This window comes from Mastacembelus armatus, chromosome 15 (assembly GCF_900324485.2).
Source record: "Mastacembelus armatus chromosome 15, fMasArm1.2, whole genome shotgun sequence".
Taxonomy (NCBI): Eukaryota; Metazoa; Chordata; class Actinopteri; order Synbranchiformes; family Mastacembelidae; genus Mastacembelus; species Mastacembelus armatus.
Window position 1 is genome coordinate 14,562,839 of NC_046647.1, and position 14,946 is coordinate 14,577,784.

The 14,946-nt window shown below is 40.2% G+C and overlaps 1 protein-coding gene across 1 annotated transcript in view; it reads right to left on the reverse strand.

Moving 5' to 3' along the window:
- LOC113132133 (ankyrin-3-like) overlaps positions 1-7,040 on the reverse strand; it is an 85,243-nt gene extending 78,203 nt beyond the window's left edge. Inside the window, exon 1 of the mRNA XM_026310007.1 lies at positions 6,918-7,040. Coding sequence (XP_026165792.1) covers positions 6,918-7,040 — 123 coding nt within the window. The remainder of the gene's footprint in view (positions 1-6,917) is intronic.
- Between the last annotated feature and the right edge of the window lie 7,906 nt (positions 7,041-14,946).

A 14,946-nucleotide genomic window follows, 5' to 3' on the forward strand; every position in this document is an offset into this window, starting at 1 on the left:
GTAGTGCTAAGCTTTTAAAGCACAATTAGGCATTATAGTAACAGCAGGTGAAAGAAATGGAGAGCTAATCAATCACTCTCAGATTGTGTGTATATTGTTAGTGCATAGTAGACACCTGTCCCTCATTCTTTTCAAACACCAAGCCCAGCATTGCCCATCATCCAGTTTTCTAGTCTTGACTTAATCTCTTTTCAGAGGGTCATTGTTTCTCCTGTCTTTCTGCACGCCCATCACTCCTGCTTCCCCCTGGCCTCATCAAGGCTCCACTCCGTTATCTCCTCCTTCACACTCATCTACCTTTAGTCTGCCCTTTCCGACCCGCTTATACACCATCCAGCACTGTAATCACATCATTAAGCAGCATTACTGTATCTGTAACTATGTGTGAATAATCTCACGGTGAACTGCACTTACTGCTCTGAACTGCCCTTCTGTCTCACACGAGAGCATCAGAGGTGAGTTGGTCCTATTTCCATGACATGAATGATGGAGGTGTGTGTGGTATACAGTTCAGAGAGGAAAGTCCTGTAGTTTAACCCATGATGTCCTCAATTTATTTACAGTTCTAATAAAAAATAAATTATTTGTTGCTGTGCAGACTTGCTATCCTGTGGTGTACCATATAATATTTTCAGCAAGCCATTGGAATAAGGTCAAGTTTTAAATTTTTTACTTGGAAATTTATTTCATTATTTATTGATTCTCAAAAATTTGCTAATTATTTTTCCAGTTGATCAAATGTTTTCAGTCAAAACCTATATCAGCTCTAGATGCAGTGGTTGTCAAGAATTTCCCAAAATTACATTCCACATCTGACAGCCATGTATGATTTTTTCTCATATGCATTAAATAATTGGCTTCACATGAGAAAATTATTTTCACGAGTTCTTGTCCAACACCATTTCCACTTTTGAAAATTTCCAAATAGATCAAACTATTAAATGAGATAATTGTTATATTAGGCAGAGGAGACAATTCTCCTCTGTCTAATATAACAAATATAAAAACCCACTGAATGATCAGCATTTTTTGCAGATGTAAGGGCAGAGAAATTGTGTCTGTATCTGAGTGACACCCATTTGAATAGAGCCAAAAATAGGAACAAAAAAGTATTAAATGTAAAAGGATTGTGTTATGTGAAGTAACACCCAATAGTTCCACATAAAAAACCACATCAGAGAGGACGAGGGAGTGAGGGAGCACGTAGATTTGAAGAGCAGTAAGAAAGATGCCACTCACCTTCAAATGACCTTTAGGCTTATGATCCTGCTCCCTCGTCTTTCTCTCCTTCACTCTCTAATTCTCTCCCTTTCTCCTTATCTCTCACTTGTTCACACACACAGTCTCTACATTTATTAGTCCTTTTCTTTCTTTCCACCACTATCCCTCTTTCTCACCACTTGTCTCTCTGACTCTTCAGTGCACGCGCACACTTTAATCAGCAGCTGTGATTGCTAAAAGGATGTCAAAATTCAGGACAAATCACCTGATACACAAAAAACAAAAATCTACTGTCATCATGAAACAGACCAGGAACCACAAGCAGACATGTTTTTTTTTTCCCAGGGGTAGGATAAACAAATCCCCACATGCAATGGTTTCCAGTTACAAGGGCTCCCTAAGAAATTCCATCATCACAAAACCATCCCCCAGCAGTAGCTTTCTGTAAGGACCCTCAAAGTGGTGGATCAATAATTAGAACAATCCTTATTACACGCTCTCATTTCCCCTTAAGAGACTGAAGCTAATGTAGAACAACAGGCCTGATGAAGCTGCCCAGAACTGGTGTCATTCTGGGTTTCAATATAAACTGCAACATGATGTTTTTATTTAAATGGTGACTGTATTATATATTATGTTTCAATTTATTTGGCCATAGAAATACCCCCTCCTACCATGATTTCACACTCAGTACATATATTTTGTTTGGTGGTTGTATTCAAAAACCTTTTTTCTTTCAAGCTTATATAAGATATAATTCTCTTCTGTCTTCAGTGTCTTCATGCTGAGAAGCAGTGGAAGGATCATAACAAAAAGATTTAATTTTGTGCTAAAATGGCTATTCCTTTGGAAGATAATTTGATTTGACTGACTCAGTCTGCAGAAGCCTCATATTAACTTCAGATAAACTGGGAATCTGATTACTGTTTTAAAGTCTGTTACATTCTCTTTTGGGTTGTTTTATATATTTTTTGGTGGCTTTATATTCGACTCAGTAAGGTATGATCATTCTCTGCTGAGCAGGAACAACAAAAAAAAAAAAACAACAACACCTTTTTCGGGGAAACTCAAACTTAGATTTCAACAAACATGAGAGGACAACAGTTTTTTCTATGTATATCTGTTTCCAGTGTACACATATGTCTGAGTTACTGTACGTATGAGCGTGTGTATACTGACTGACTGTGTGGAGTCAGTTTGATGTTCAGTTCAATTTGATGAGTGGACATTGACCGAAGAAGCTATTCCAGCTGATGAGGGTCACTACAGCCCCTCTGGGATTAACACACGAACACACAAACATGCAAAGTGTTACTGGACAAACTGGCAGCTAAAGTGATTAACCTAATCTAATAAAATCAGACACATCATATTCTCTCTGAATAAATAAAAATATACTTTAAAAAAAAATGTTTTCACAAGAAGAAGCTTGGCCGGTACAGGCGGTGGCCATCTTGACAGCGAAAACATTTTGTAATAGTAGGAGGAGTTCCCAATGTCAATGCAATTAGCTGAGGCATGCATGAGCGTCAAATTCATTAACCTCCATCTTTTATGGGCTTGTGGGGAAGGGAGGAGGTGAAGGAGTAGTAGGACGAAAGCAACATGCATTCCGGTTTTGTTTCAGCCAAGCCGGGAAGTGAGTGGAGAGAAATGACAGAATGAAATGCGACAGAAAGAAATGAAAAATAGGAGAGAAATCTATTAAAATATGCACTGATATTATGCTTCCTGCAGGCCTAAAGCCTGATTACGCTTTTCCCTCTGGTGCATTTTTCCTCATCGGGCCGGGCAGACTTTTGCCTTGCCACTGTTGCCAGGGGCTTGCTCTGAAGGCAGCACAGGGCTGAAATCCAACTTCAACGCTGCCATTCACCTTCCAGCAAAGTCGTTCTTAAGATTCACCACTGCCACCCAGATTCAAATCTCCTAATGATCAGAGATATTGGTGAGGAATTATGACATTCACCTCTGATGAGTTCGCAGTTTTTAATGAAGTAGTTTAAATTTCACATATATATATATTTCCAAAGTCAAGATTTTCAGAAATTCAGAAAATAGGACCCCATTACACTTTAACAACACACAGTCAAGAAGCAGGTGCACAAAACCTTATGAACTCAGACTGTAGAATAATGTGACAAAAGCGAGCACATGACCCATATATAAGCCCTATTAAAGGAACAATAAGCACATTCTGTGTACTGGAGCAGTGTGTAAAACTGGGACATGGCAGTAAGAAACCTATGCTTTGCTTTGCTCCCTCTCTCTCTCTCAGGGAATCCACTGGGGGCTCCTGGCTCTAGATAATGTCATTAGAAGTAAAGCAGCTCTGAGAATTTATGTAACTGTAAAAGGGGTTTCCCACTCAGATGACCACTGCAGCTATTGAGTTGTCACTTTTCTTGGACACAGACTTTCCATAGAACATTTATTTTGGCCACAACAAACAAGATAAACTAAAACACAATGATATATAGAGGTGTTTTCCCTTTCCTCCTTTTTGTTCTCTGTCATCCACTGTTCCCTGGGTACTAAAAGGTAGGAACTCTGTGTCCCTCTGTGCTGCCTTCCTGTTGGTGCACACTAAAAACACACAAGCCCACAAACAACACCAAGTTGTATCTGTCGCATCTGTTGCAGGGCTCCCTCCCAAGACACCATGGACTCCGTTGGATCAACAAGATCAGTAGCTGATGAAAGCAGCAGGCCTCATGTCCAACTGCTAAGTGTGCAATTTATTTCCTATACAGCTCATTTAAAGCTTCCCACAATGGCACAAAAAAGTGGTATTCATGATATCTACTTACAGCCCCACAGTGGAATGTGTTGAATTTTATAGATGTAAAAATTACCATTCTGTGACACAACAGCTGAAATTTCAATTTACTGCTAACTAAACTTCTAACTATGTTCAGGAGGAATGAATGAGTGAACAAGGGATTCTGGACATGGCCCGTGTTGTTATATTTTGACATTAAGCTGAACAACACAAGAAATCCCCATAGAAACAATATTTCTGATGACATTATACATAGTACAAGACACTGTAACTGCTGTAGCATTCAACACAGGATTGGAAACACAAACTGGCTGACAGATTTTTATGGTAAATGAAATATCACTAAACAACATCAAAATGTAAAGGCTGCGCACTAATCAAATCCCTAGTAATGTTTAACAATCAAATACTGATTGTAAAGACTAAGAAAAGAGGCCCATATTTTCAACTTTGGTCAGCTGAGAACTGCCCAAAAGGCAGATTGTTCATCAGTGAAATGCCTCAAATATATATGGGCATCTATGATTTATACAGTGTAGTCAAGAATCATACAGGAACTAAGCACACAAAGTATACAGAGTGGCATGCAGCGTAGTTCACATTACTGAATGTCATATTAGATGTTCATACACCTTAAATTAGGTATCACTGAACATTTGACTCCATCTGCTTGATGACTAATGCAGACGTTTCACACACTATTCTGCATATACGCGCGTTCTCTACAAACTGTGTTGTCCCTGTTCTACCAACTAAATGTAACAGTTGTAGAACTGCGTGAAGACAGACTCAAAACAACCCACTACCAAGCCCAGCAACAACAAGTCAGAAATAAAGGGTTTGAGGTTGATTAACAGAGGAAAGCAGGCGTTATTTGGGCACTGCTCCAGACCATTAAAAAATCAGCAACAACTGTGGAAAGCTGGCTTACAAAGACTAAAGTCAATACAATGTGCGAGTTGACAATCATTTATGTCTTCTGTGACTCTAAGGTCCTTTTCTTTCTTTTATAGCCTTTCTGCATGTCACTCTTTTGTAATGTGTTTCTATGGCTCTGACAACTCTCAGTCAGTCTATTCCCATATATTGTGGGACACAGTGATAGTTTGAAAGTCACCAACAGGGATAAACAGCAAACAAGCAAGGGCAGCCAAGGAATAAAACCATAGGAATGAAGACAAGAGAACACTTGGCGTTAAGAGATATAGCTACTGTATCTATATGTATGTGGGATCACAACTGTCGGGTAAACAACTTCTGACAAACAAATAAACTTTAGTGTTTGACTTTGTTTGGCGACAGAGTTATCAATAGGGAGCAATATGACAAACAGCAGCGCTAATAAGAGAAAAGCTGCAGAAGGAGAGATGTGAATGACTAAAAGTGAAGGGACTGGGAAAAAAGGGACAAAAAGAAAGAGAAAGATGGGAATTAGGGAGAGAAGAAGAGATTGGTGTGAGGACAGAGGGAAGGACGCAGGGCAGGCCGAATTGGGAAGAGACAGCTTATTATTATCTCATGGATGGTGCTGTGCACAATCCAATCAATACAACTCTCTCCTCTGCTCATCTCTCCTTTGCTCTCCATCTCTGTCACCTGTTCTCTTCTATGAAATATAACACTTCATAAGGACTCCTATACAGATAAGAATCCCAGACACAATTTTTACACACATGCACACAAATGCAGACAAAAGTAAAAAGTCATGCACACTAACACACATGTACAAATATTTACAACATATATGCATGTATAGAAAGATAGATCTATAAATTCAGATGACCTTACAAGTCTTTTTTTTGCCTCTTTTTGGTTTAAGGGGGAAAAAAACTGCGTCTCTTGTGTATGCTAAGGTCAAATAACGTTGCTGGCAGCATAATTCAAAACCAGACACCCATGGGTGCAAAGTACACCAAATGTCACTGTTATTGAACAGATCTCATGGTCAAATCACATTAAATATACAGAAATCACTGAATCCAGACAAGTACACCTCTGCTTTTGCTCCATCCAGTAGTAGCTTATAAGTGTAACTATAATTTTTAAAATAATTTTCCTCCCAGTATCCAAAGGTAACAGCTGACATGTAAAACAGGTTGACAAGGATGGAGATCCACATGCATTTGTGTTCCTCCTCCATCATATGAAGAGCTTTATCATCAATAAATCAGTCATATATGCATTATACATGACCGTCTGTGTATTCCAGCCACATGCAGACACACACATACACACAAGCAAGGTCCCATATGAACTGACTAAGCCAGAGACATTTTCAAAACCATGGTCAAGTAATAGGGAAGTTGTTTTTTTTTTTTGTGGATGCTGGTCTGTCCAGTACATCTAACAAATCATGTTCTGCAAAGATGACTGTAAGAGAGACCACCTGATTTCTAATTACGATGTGTGAATATTTATGGAAGCTGTGTGTGATGGTGTTTTACTAAAGACACATGATATTAGGAAACTGTGAAAGACTCAGTGGCCGGAAAACAAAATGCTCCATGCGCCTGTACATGTCATCTAAAGACAGGTAGCTAAGATTACTACACAGAAACAAGTGGGAATTATTTTCTACTTCCAGCTATGGTAGATATAAATACACACATGCACACAACAATGGACCCTTGCATAAAGAAAAAGAGAAACGCATGCACACATTTAGTGGACAAGGTTAGATTAGAGATGGACATGATGACTCCACATGTGTCTTGACTTATGCACAGATATGAACATGTACACGAACGTATTAACCCTAACCCTATGAGACAAGGCAACCTCCAATCCCAGTTGATCCGAGTAGTCAAGCCGAGATGTAGACATATACACACACACATAGAGTCACGCTCCAGTGATGCTAGCAGAGCGGAGCAGATGAAGCCACCAGTCTGCCAAGCCAGCCCCTGTCTGTTACCTTTCTCTTTTGTTCCCGGGATGTTGTTCTCCTGCTCTTCCTCCGCTTCTCCTTCTCGTCCTCTATTGCATTCACATCCACTTCCCCCCGATTCTTCTTCAATTGGGAGGCCGCGTGAGCCATGATAGGTAATAAAAAAAAATTGAAGAAGCACCACACACTACACACGCGTGCCTCACCTGAAATCCCAGAGAAGTTCAGGGGCTGTAATGGACAAAACTGGGACCTCAGAGGAAAAAATCGGGGTAGAAAAGGAAAGGGGGGGAAAGGGAAGAAAAATGCCCTCCTTGAAAAGGAGAATGGAGAAGAGTAGGGTGCTTTTGTATGTATGTATGTATATCCTGTGTGTCCTTTCTTTTGGTTGTTGCTCTTGTCTGATCTGTTTTCTCTCTCTTTTTTTTTAAAGTGATGGAAAGACAGGAGAGAAGAGACAGCAGCTTCTCCTTGTCTCCTCTTCCTCCTCCTCCTCGTGTGTCATCTGCTGGCAGTGTGAGAGGAGGGCGTCCAGGAGAGGTGAGGACAAACCGGATAGAGAGAAAAAAGACACGAGCTTCACCAGCACAGAAGTGGAGGGAGGAGAGAGAGAGAGAGAGAGAGACAGAGAGAGAGAGAGACAGAGGGAGAGAGAGAGAGCACGAAGGGAGGGTGTGAGGGGAATGGTTACCATGGCAACCACACTCTGTTTCAGTCCATCCCCCTAAACGTGTCTCTGCTCTGGTCCATGCTTCTGCACCTCACCTGTGGTGCTCCACCATGCAGACGTGTATGTGTGAGATAAGATAAACTGCAGTGTGAGTTCATACACTGAAGTAAAGAAAATCCAGGTAGGGAGTAACAGCTAAATCGGTGTGTGTGTGTGTGTGTGTGTGTGTGCGTGCGTGTGCGTGTGCATGTGTGCGTGTGTGCGTGGCTTGTGAAGACAAGTTTATGTTTTATACCATGGGAATGAGTAGAGGAAGGACATTCTGGCCAGTCCTTACACCTTGAGAGTACTGCCTGAAGATTAAAGAGTAAAAGTTAGGGGATAACCATTTAATTGTGATGGTAATCCCTTATGTTAATCAGCGTCCTCACAAAGATAGCTATATAAACGTGTGCGTCTGTTTAAATACTCCCCACCCATTCACAATCACATAAACACACCTACACACATGAACACACTTCAGCAGCTGGAGGCGACCAAGTATGAGGGCAAGGAGAACATGTAAAGGACACAGGTGAAGGCAAAAAGGGAGGGAGGGTCTTGATTGTAATACTGCACAAATATGACAAACCTGCATGTGTGCAAACACACAAGGAAGAGGTAGCTATTAATTGATTATATTCATCCAGGTTGATTGATTCAACTGCAAATATGTGCTTGACTTATTCATATGCTCACGGCTGAAAATGAATAAATCAATAACTCACTGAATGGCAAACCAAACCAAATGAAAAAATCTAATGATTCAACCAGCCAACAAATGATAAATGTTTCAGTAAGTGAGTTAAGGAATGATTAGGTGACTGCATATAAAAAAAAAAAAAAAACCTTTTCTCTGATTTTGGGGTTCTCAGTCCTGTGTATCTCTAAAGTCACTGGGGTCCTCACACCATCTGGGTTCAATGACACCAGGATGGAGCAGTCAAACGGGACCAGGGGAGCTTTTGTTTCAGCAAATCACTCAGGTCTTTGTTGAACACAGAGGGACAGAGGAGGAGGAGGAGAAGGAGGAGGGGGAGAGAGGAAAGAAAAGAGATTTACAGAGAGAAAGAGTGAGAGACAACAAAAGGTGCTGTTTGATTTTTTTTTTTGTGTGATTAAATAAGGAGAAAAGAGGAAAAAAAAAACCCCCATATTTTATGTAGAATGTCCTTTACGATCAGCCGTGCTCACGTCAGACATGGCAGCATGGAGACAGAGGACACAGCGCCATCTTTGCGTTTCTTTGGAGCCTGGCCGGGTCCTGTCAATAGCGAGAGGCTGCCTCCATGCATGCCTGTCTGCTTTCCACAAAACCTACTGTAATTGTTCATGCCTCTAACTGTATATATAGACTAAATGGGAACCATATGGAGAAAAGCTGACAATGAGAAAGGAGATGATCGGACACTGTTGTTAGAGAAAGAGTGAACAGCCCTCCAGGGACGGATGACAGGTTTAGCAGGTGGACACTGCCATGCAACAACACGAGTGTGAAATTCCCTTTTCTCTTCCTCAGACCTATTCATCCTTCCCGTTTCTTTTTTTTTTTTTTCATCCCCAAACACCAGCCACCAGCATGATGGGGGGTGGAGGACGGAGCTGAATTACAACCCCCATCATGCATCATGGTTGTCACATTATGCCAAATTATCATGCGGTTGCTAGGTGAGAGCCAATGGGCTGGCTTCAGGGAGGACAGGATAGATGGATAAGAAGCGTGGAGAGGTAAGAAGAAGGACTGAGAAAGGGAGGGAGCATGAGGTGTTTACATGTGCATGAGTATATGTGGATGCATGGTGAAGATGGGGCATATGTGCACATGACAAACAAACTGCTATCCTAAAAAATTGTTTGAGGACACAAATATGAAGAGGAACCATCAGGAATTACCACAAAATAAATCTATGCAATTATGCACAAACAACCATTTAGTAGCTTCCATCAAAAATGTTCCTTCATTGATAAAACTCCATTCACAGTGTAACAGCCAAAAAAGAAAACCGTAACCTCCCACAGCCACACTAATAGTAAAAGCCACTGCCAAGGTATCCTATACTTCATACTTCAACATCAGCATTTTGCAAGCAAAGAAAAATCTGCAACAGAGCAGAATTGGCAGGTGGTCAGTGAACTCTAGAAGTGGACAATTACGTTTTCTTTAGGTTTTCATTTTCCAGGCACTATGCCATACACCCAGAATAAAGCAGCCACTAGTAGAATAATAAATCAAACACAAAATGATGAATATATATGTCACAGAAATATATTGTATGTTAAATTGGCTAATTATTAGGATTATTTTTATTTAATAGTAATTGTAGCAATAACAAACACCAGAAAATTATTCTGCAACAATTCTGGCAATTGATGACTTGGTTAAATTTACAGTAAAGTAAATAACAAACAAAACCACTTACTGGTTCCAGTGTTGCAAATGTTGCTATTTGCTGGTTTGTTTAGTCTTCTATAATTGTAAATTTAATATATTTCAGTTCTGAACAGTTGGCCAAGCAAAATTTAATACTGGGCTACCATGGTACACTTGGAAATTCACTATTTGACTATTTTGGATATTTGTAACCTAAACAATTAAGAGAGAAATTAATTATTGGAAAAATCTAAATCAATAATGAAATTAGCAAATTAGCAGAATATTGAATCTATCAACATTCATTCAGGAAGAGCTACTGTGTCATCATGAAGTACTGTGTCCTCTGAGACCCCACTGTTTGGGTCAGTCTTTTGTATGATTGTCTTGTCCTGAGTCTGTATCTTACCACAATTCCCATGGGTCCAACATGACCAATCATAGCATCAATTTCATTGGCCTTTTTCACCTCCAACCACAACCAGCCACAAAACTGTTCCCATACCCAACAAACAGACAAAGACCGTGTCTATGGGGTCACCATGAGGTTACACCACAGAGTAAGTAACACAACAGAAGTTAATGATAACTGAAATGTAGAGGTTCAGATAGATATAGTTTTTTTAAGAAGAAGGGTGCCCTGTTTTTGGCCTGACCGTGTTACATACCAGTTCCTGTGACATAGACTGTTCCTGTGACATAGACTGTCCTGTCAAACAAACAGTGCTTGTGTGTGGTCGTTTTGTGCGGGACTCTAGTGGAATTGTAGACAGCCAGAAACTGCTGTGCATACAAAATCAAGTATCAAATTTATTTTTAGGTTGTGAAAAAGGGAAAAACATCCTCTTAGTCAAGTCAGACTTTATTATTTGTATTCTGCTGCCCTCTAGTGCTCAACATCATCAGCAGTCCAAAATGATCTGAAAGAGCATGGTCAGGCTGGTACAGTTCATTAAATAAAGCTGTCACTGTCATCAGAAACAAAAGCAGCAATTTGTCAATTTGAGCAAAACTGCCATTAAACACCACCAAAACATGTTGTCATTTCTGATAACATGACCTAACATGTAAATACGTTTGACACATGAATGAATTACACCTGTTCCGTCCATACTTTTACTCATACACATAAAATATTTTCAAGATTAAACTCTGCTAGTTTGACTCACTTCCTAAGACTTTCACACATGAAACACCAGGTCTCTTTCCAGATTCAGCTTAATTTCATTGAAAACACAATCACTGTATGAAATCTAAATTTCCTTCTCTTTCCTCTTTGCCTGTGTAGAGAAATCTTTGCTTGACCAGACGGGAAACACCTCAAGGCAGAAGAAATGAAGGCAAAGGAAGAGGAGTATGAAAGTATGGGAAGGTATGGGAGGAATATGGCTGATGGGAAAGAGATCCACCCATGCAGAGAATCCCCCTACACCACCTACACTTGGCCAAAGGGCTAATGCATCAACATGAGCTAATGTGGTGAGAAGAGAGGGTGCGGGTTGAGTTTGAAATACTGTATCAAAAAAAAAAAGCAGCATTCAAATAGAAAATCCCAAGCAGAAAAAGTGGATGGACTAATTAACTTTAAGAAATAAGAGGTGAAATACAAGGACATTTATTCAGGACATCTAGCACAGAAAACATAGATCAAAACAAATGAATCACCAAGCATCAATTTATAGTCAGGATCCATTCACCTTAGCTCCTCCAGCCTTGTGGACAGTGTATATTGTGCATGCAGCCTAGAAAATTAGGCCACAGCTGAAGATAAAATGCTATAGTTGTTTTGGTGGGCTTTTTTACTCTCTTCATCATTAATATGCCCATTCTGACTCGACCAAACACACAAACTGGGTCTCACTCACACACATGAACCATCTCTCTCCTGCACCGTCTACTTTTCTTGTCCCTGTCGCTCTTCTACTCCATCATCTAAATTATTCTCATGTCTCCCCTCCAGATAAGCAAAATGTACCCTGAGACGTGCGCTTTAACCCAGTTAGCTACCAATAACCTACCTAAATGTGTGTCACGACCAAGCAGGCCCTTTCAAACCAGACCAAAATGTCCTTCCATGGTTTCCCCACTGAGGGGCAGACGTTGACGGTCGTGGGGATGATCACAGTAACACATGTACACGCATATACTGCACACAGAGGGAGGCAGAGTGTGAACTGTAAGCTTTGAGGTGGGGTTTTATACGGTTCACTGGCTTTAGGTATGTTCTTTTCAGCCTGGTGAGGAGAACGAATGAATGGGTTATTTTTTCATATGCAATCAAAGACAGAAAGAGAAAGTTAACAGAGAGCTACACACTTCATACAATTATAAATACAGATTATGTGGGTCATTCTGAAGCAACCAAATGAATGAATCAACAGACAATTCTTTCTATTAATGAAAACATGGTCACAGTGCAAGATTACCACATGGCTATAATCAGTGAGATTAAAAACAAATCCTGATTTCTGCCTACAGAACAACTAAAATGTATATCAACTTAAACATCAAAGTCTGTTTTTAAAGTGTTCAGGATTCATGTGGGTTACCTGTGAAGCACCCAGTGCACCTTACATGCTTCACCTCCACCTCAGTGAGAGAAGATGGGAGGAAGTGAGATTGACAAGTGAAACAAAAGCCACTGGATTTATGTTTCTACAACAGCAGTGGAAGTGATCTACACATCCAAAGTCTATACCAGTTAGTTCTTCCAGCTTTACAGGACTTTAAAGAGACAAATATCCAACACCAGTCACATTTTGGAGCATTTTAAAATGGTGGAAGCAAGACAGTCAAGAAAACACTTGCAAGCAAAGACTTCCATACATTTTCTTCTGAACCACCCAAGAAAGGGTTTATTAATCTGAAAACAAAGAAAAAAATACTAGAAAAGGTTCTCACATCCATCCATCTGCTATTTTACTATGATGCTTGTGTTGTGGAACAAATCTAAGTCATACTGAGGAAAAGTGAGAAAACAATCAGTCTTCTTAGTAGGTTGAAGCTTTTTCTGGCAATATCGCCAATCTATTGCATTGACTTAAGTGGGATATCCAAAAACAACAAGAACAAACACAGCAGCCTGTTGATTAAGAATTTCCGGAAATCCATGGGGAGTTAATTTCTTGGCTGAGACAAGGGGTGGTCTGACTGTGTCTGCTATGGGGCAGGGGGAAAGGATCCTGTTTCTGTTTTACACAGAAATGGCAGCAGAAGAATAAACAATTTCACGGTCTGTTGGGAATAGTAATGCAAAGCCTCGCACTATCACACCCAGTGTTTTCATATTCACACTATCAGTTATATGAACATACAGTACTGAAATAAATCACTTCAACAAAACTCAACACAACCAAGTGGCTTTAAAAAGTATGTTGTACAGAAAAAAGCAAGAAACAGAACGGGTCATCTTTGTACTGACAATGTATACGATCTATTAAATGCAACACTTGGCTGAATATGTTGTGGACAGAATAAATGTATTTGATGTTCGGGGAAAAGTTCCATTCGAGCATTTAGAAAACACCATTTCCTGATGACAGCCATTATGAGTCAGCCTGAGTGGTTATTAATGGCAAACAAAAGGAAAAACATGGTGGTGCTTTTAGTTTGATATCCTGAATATAATGGAAGAGCTGTGGCTAAAGGAAAGGAAAGAAAACAAAACAAAAGCTAATGGAAGTGTGTGTTGTTGACAAAATGTATTTGAATGGATGGTGAGAAACAATAAATGGAGACAAACAACCTCTTGATGGCTGGAAGTGGAGATCTCACAGGCCAAAATATCAAATCTAGCATATAAACCTCAGGGATATCACCATGGCAACTATTTCAGATGACAATACAGTCCCAGAAGTCCCACAATCTGGTGGGCGAGGTGGTGGGATATTTCAGGAAACTCACACACAGGAAACTAGAAAACACCAAGTATAAGAAGTAAAAATACCTGATCTGCAGAGACACGCTTCTTACAGACACACTTCACACTTCTTATTTACAAAATTATGCAGTCCCATTATATAACCAAATATAAGTGACCTTAAAATAATCTTTTTTTGATAAATCCTGCCATTGCAAAACAACAAAAACGACGGGAGCTACAAGAAGCACTGTACTGATTTATTTTGTTTAATAATGAGAAAAGATGATGCAACCCAAACAGAGATTTTTCAGCTGAACGTTATGTGCCGTGCACTGTGATTTGGAGGCTGATCAAAGGCGAGCACTGTGCCTTACTCCCATGTGAAGCAACAGAAACCACCAGCACCATATGTGTGTGCCCATCAGTGGGTCCACATGCCATATGCCTGAATGTGCTGGTGTAATGCGTTCTCTGCGCCAATCATTTCACTGTCCGATCCCCAACTGGGGTTTTCAATAGTGCAGAACTGGGATGGGAGTGTGTGTAGGGGTGTCACTATATATTTGTGTGTGTTTAGGTGTGTCACTATATATTTGTGTGTGTTTAGGTGTATGTATGTAGTTTGCATACTTCTGCAAGAGGGAGCAAGCTGTCTGTGTTGACGTGACAAAGTGCAGGAGTGTGTGAAGGACTGTGTGTTTCTGCAGGCATAACCTCACCAGGCTCTGTTACTGGAATTGCAGGAACTGTGTGTTTGCACAGTCTTGTTACTCTCCCTAAGCTGCTGGGCAGTGGAATATCCTCCCCAGTGTCAAGTTTCCCTGTCATGATGGGATCATAGGGATGTGCCAAGAAACGCCATGCCTGGGAAGCCTTGCACGCTCTCGCGCAGCATGCCAGACCCATATCGAAGTATCATCACACACACGAACAAATACACAAAGCAACTACCTATAAAGTACTGCCAGACTCAGAGAACCCCAAAGTCTTGTGTTACTGCTTGAGTACACACACACATCCAAGCATAGATAAATTAATTTACATACACTTACACTCTTAATTTGCTATTGATTTTCTTCAAAGTATAAAGGTCAGCTTCAAGCTGAGCATTTAC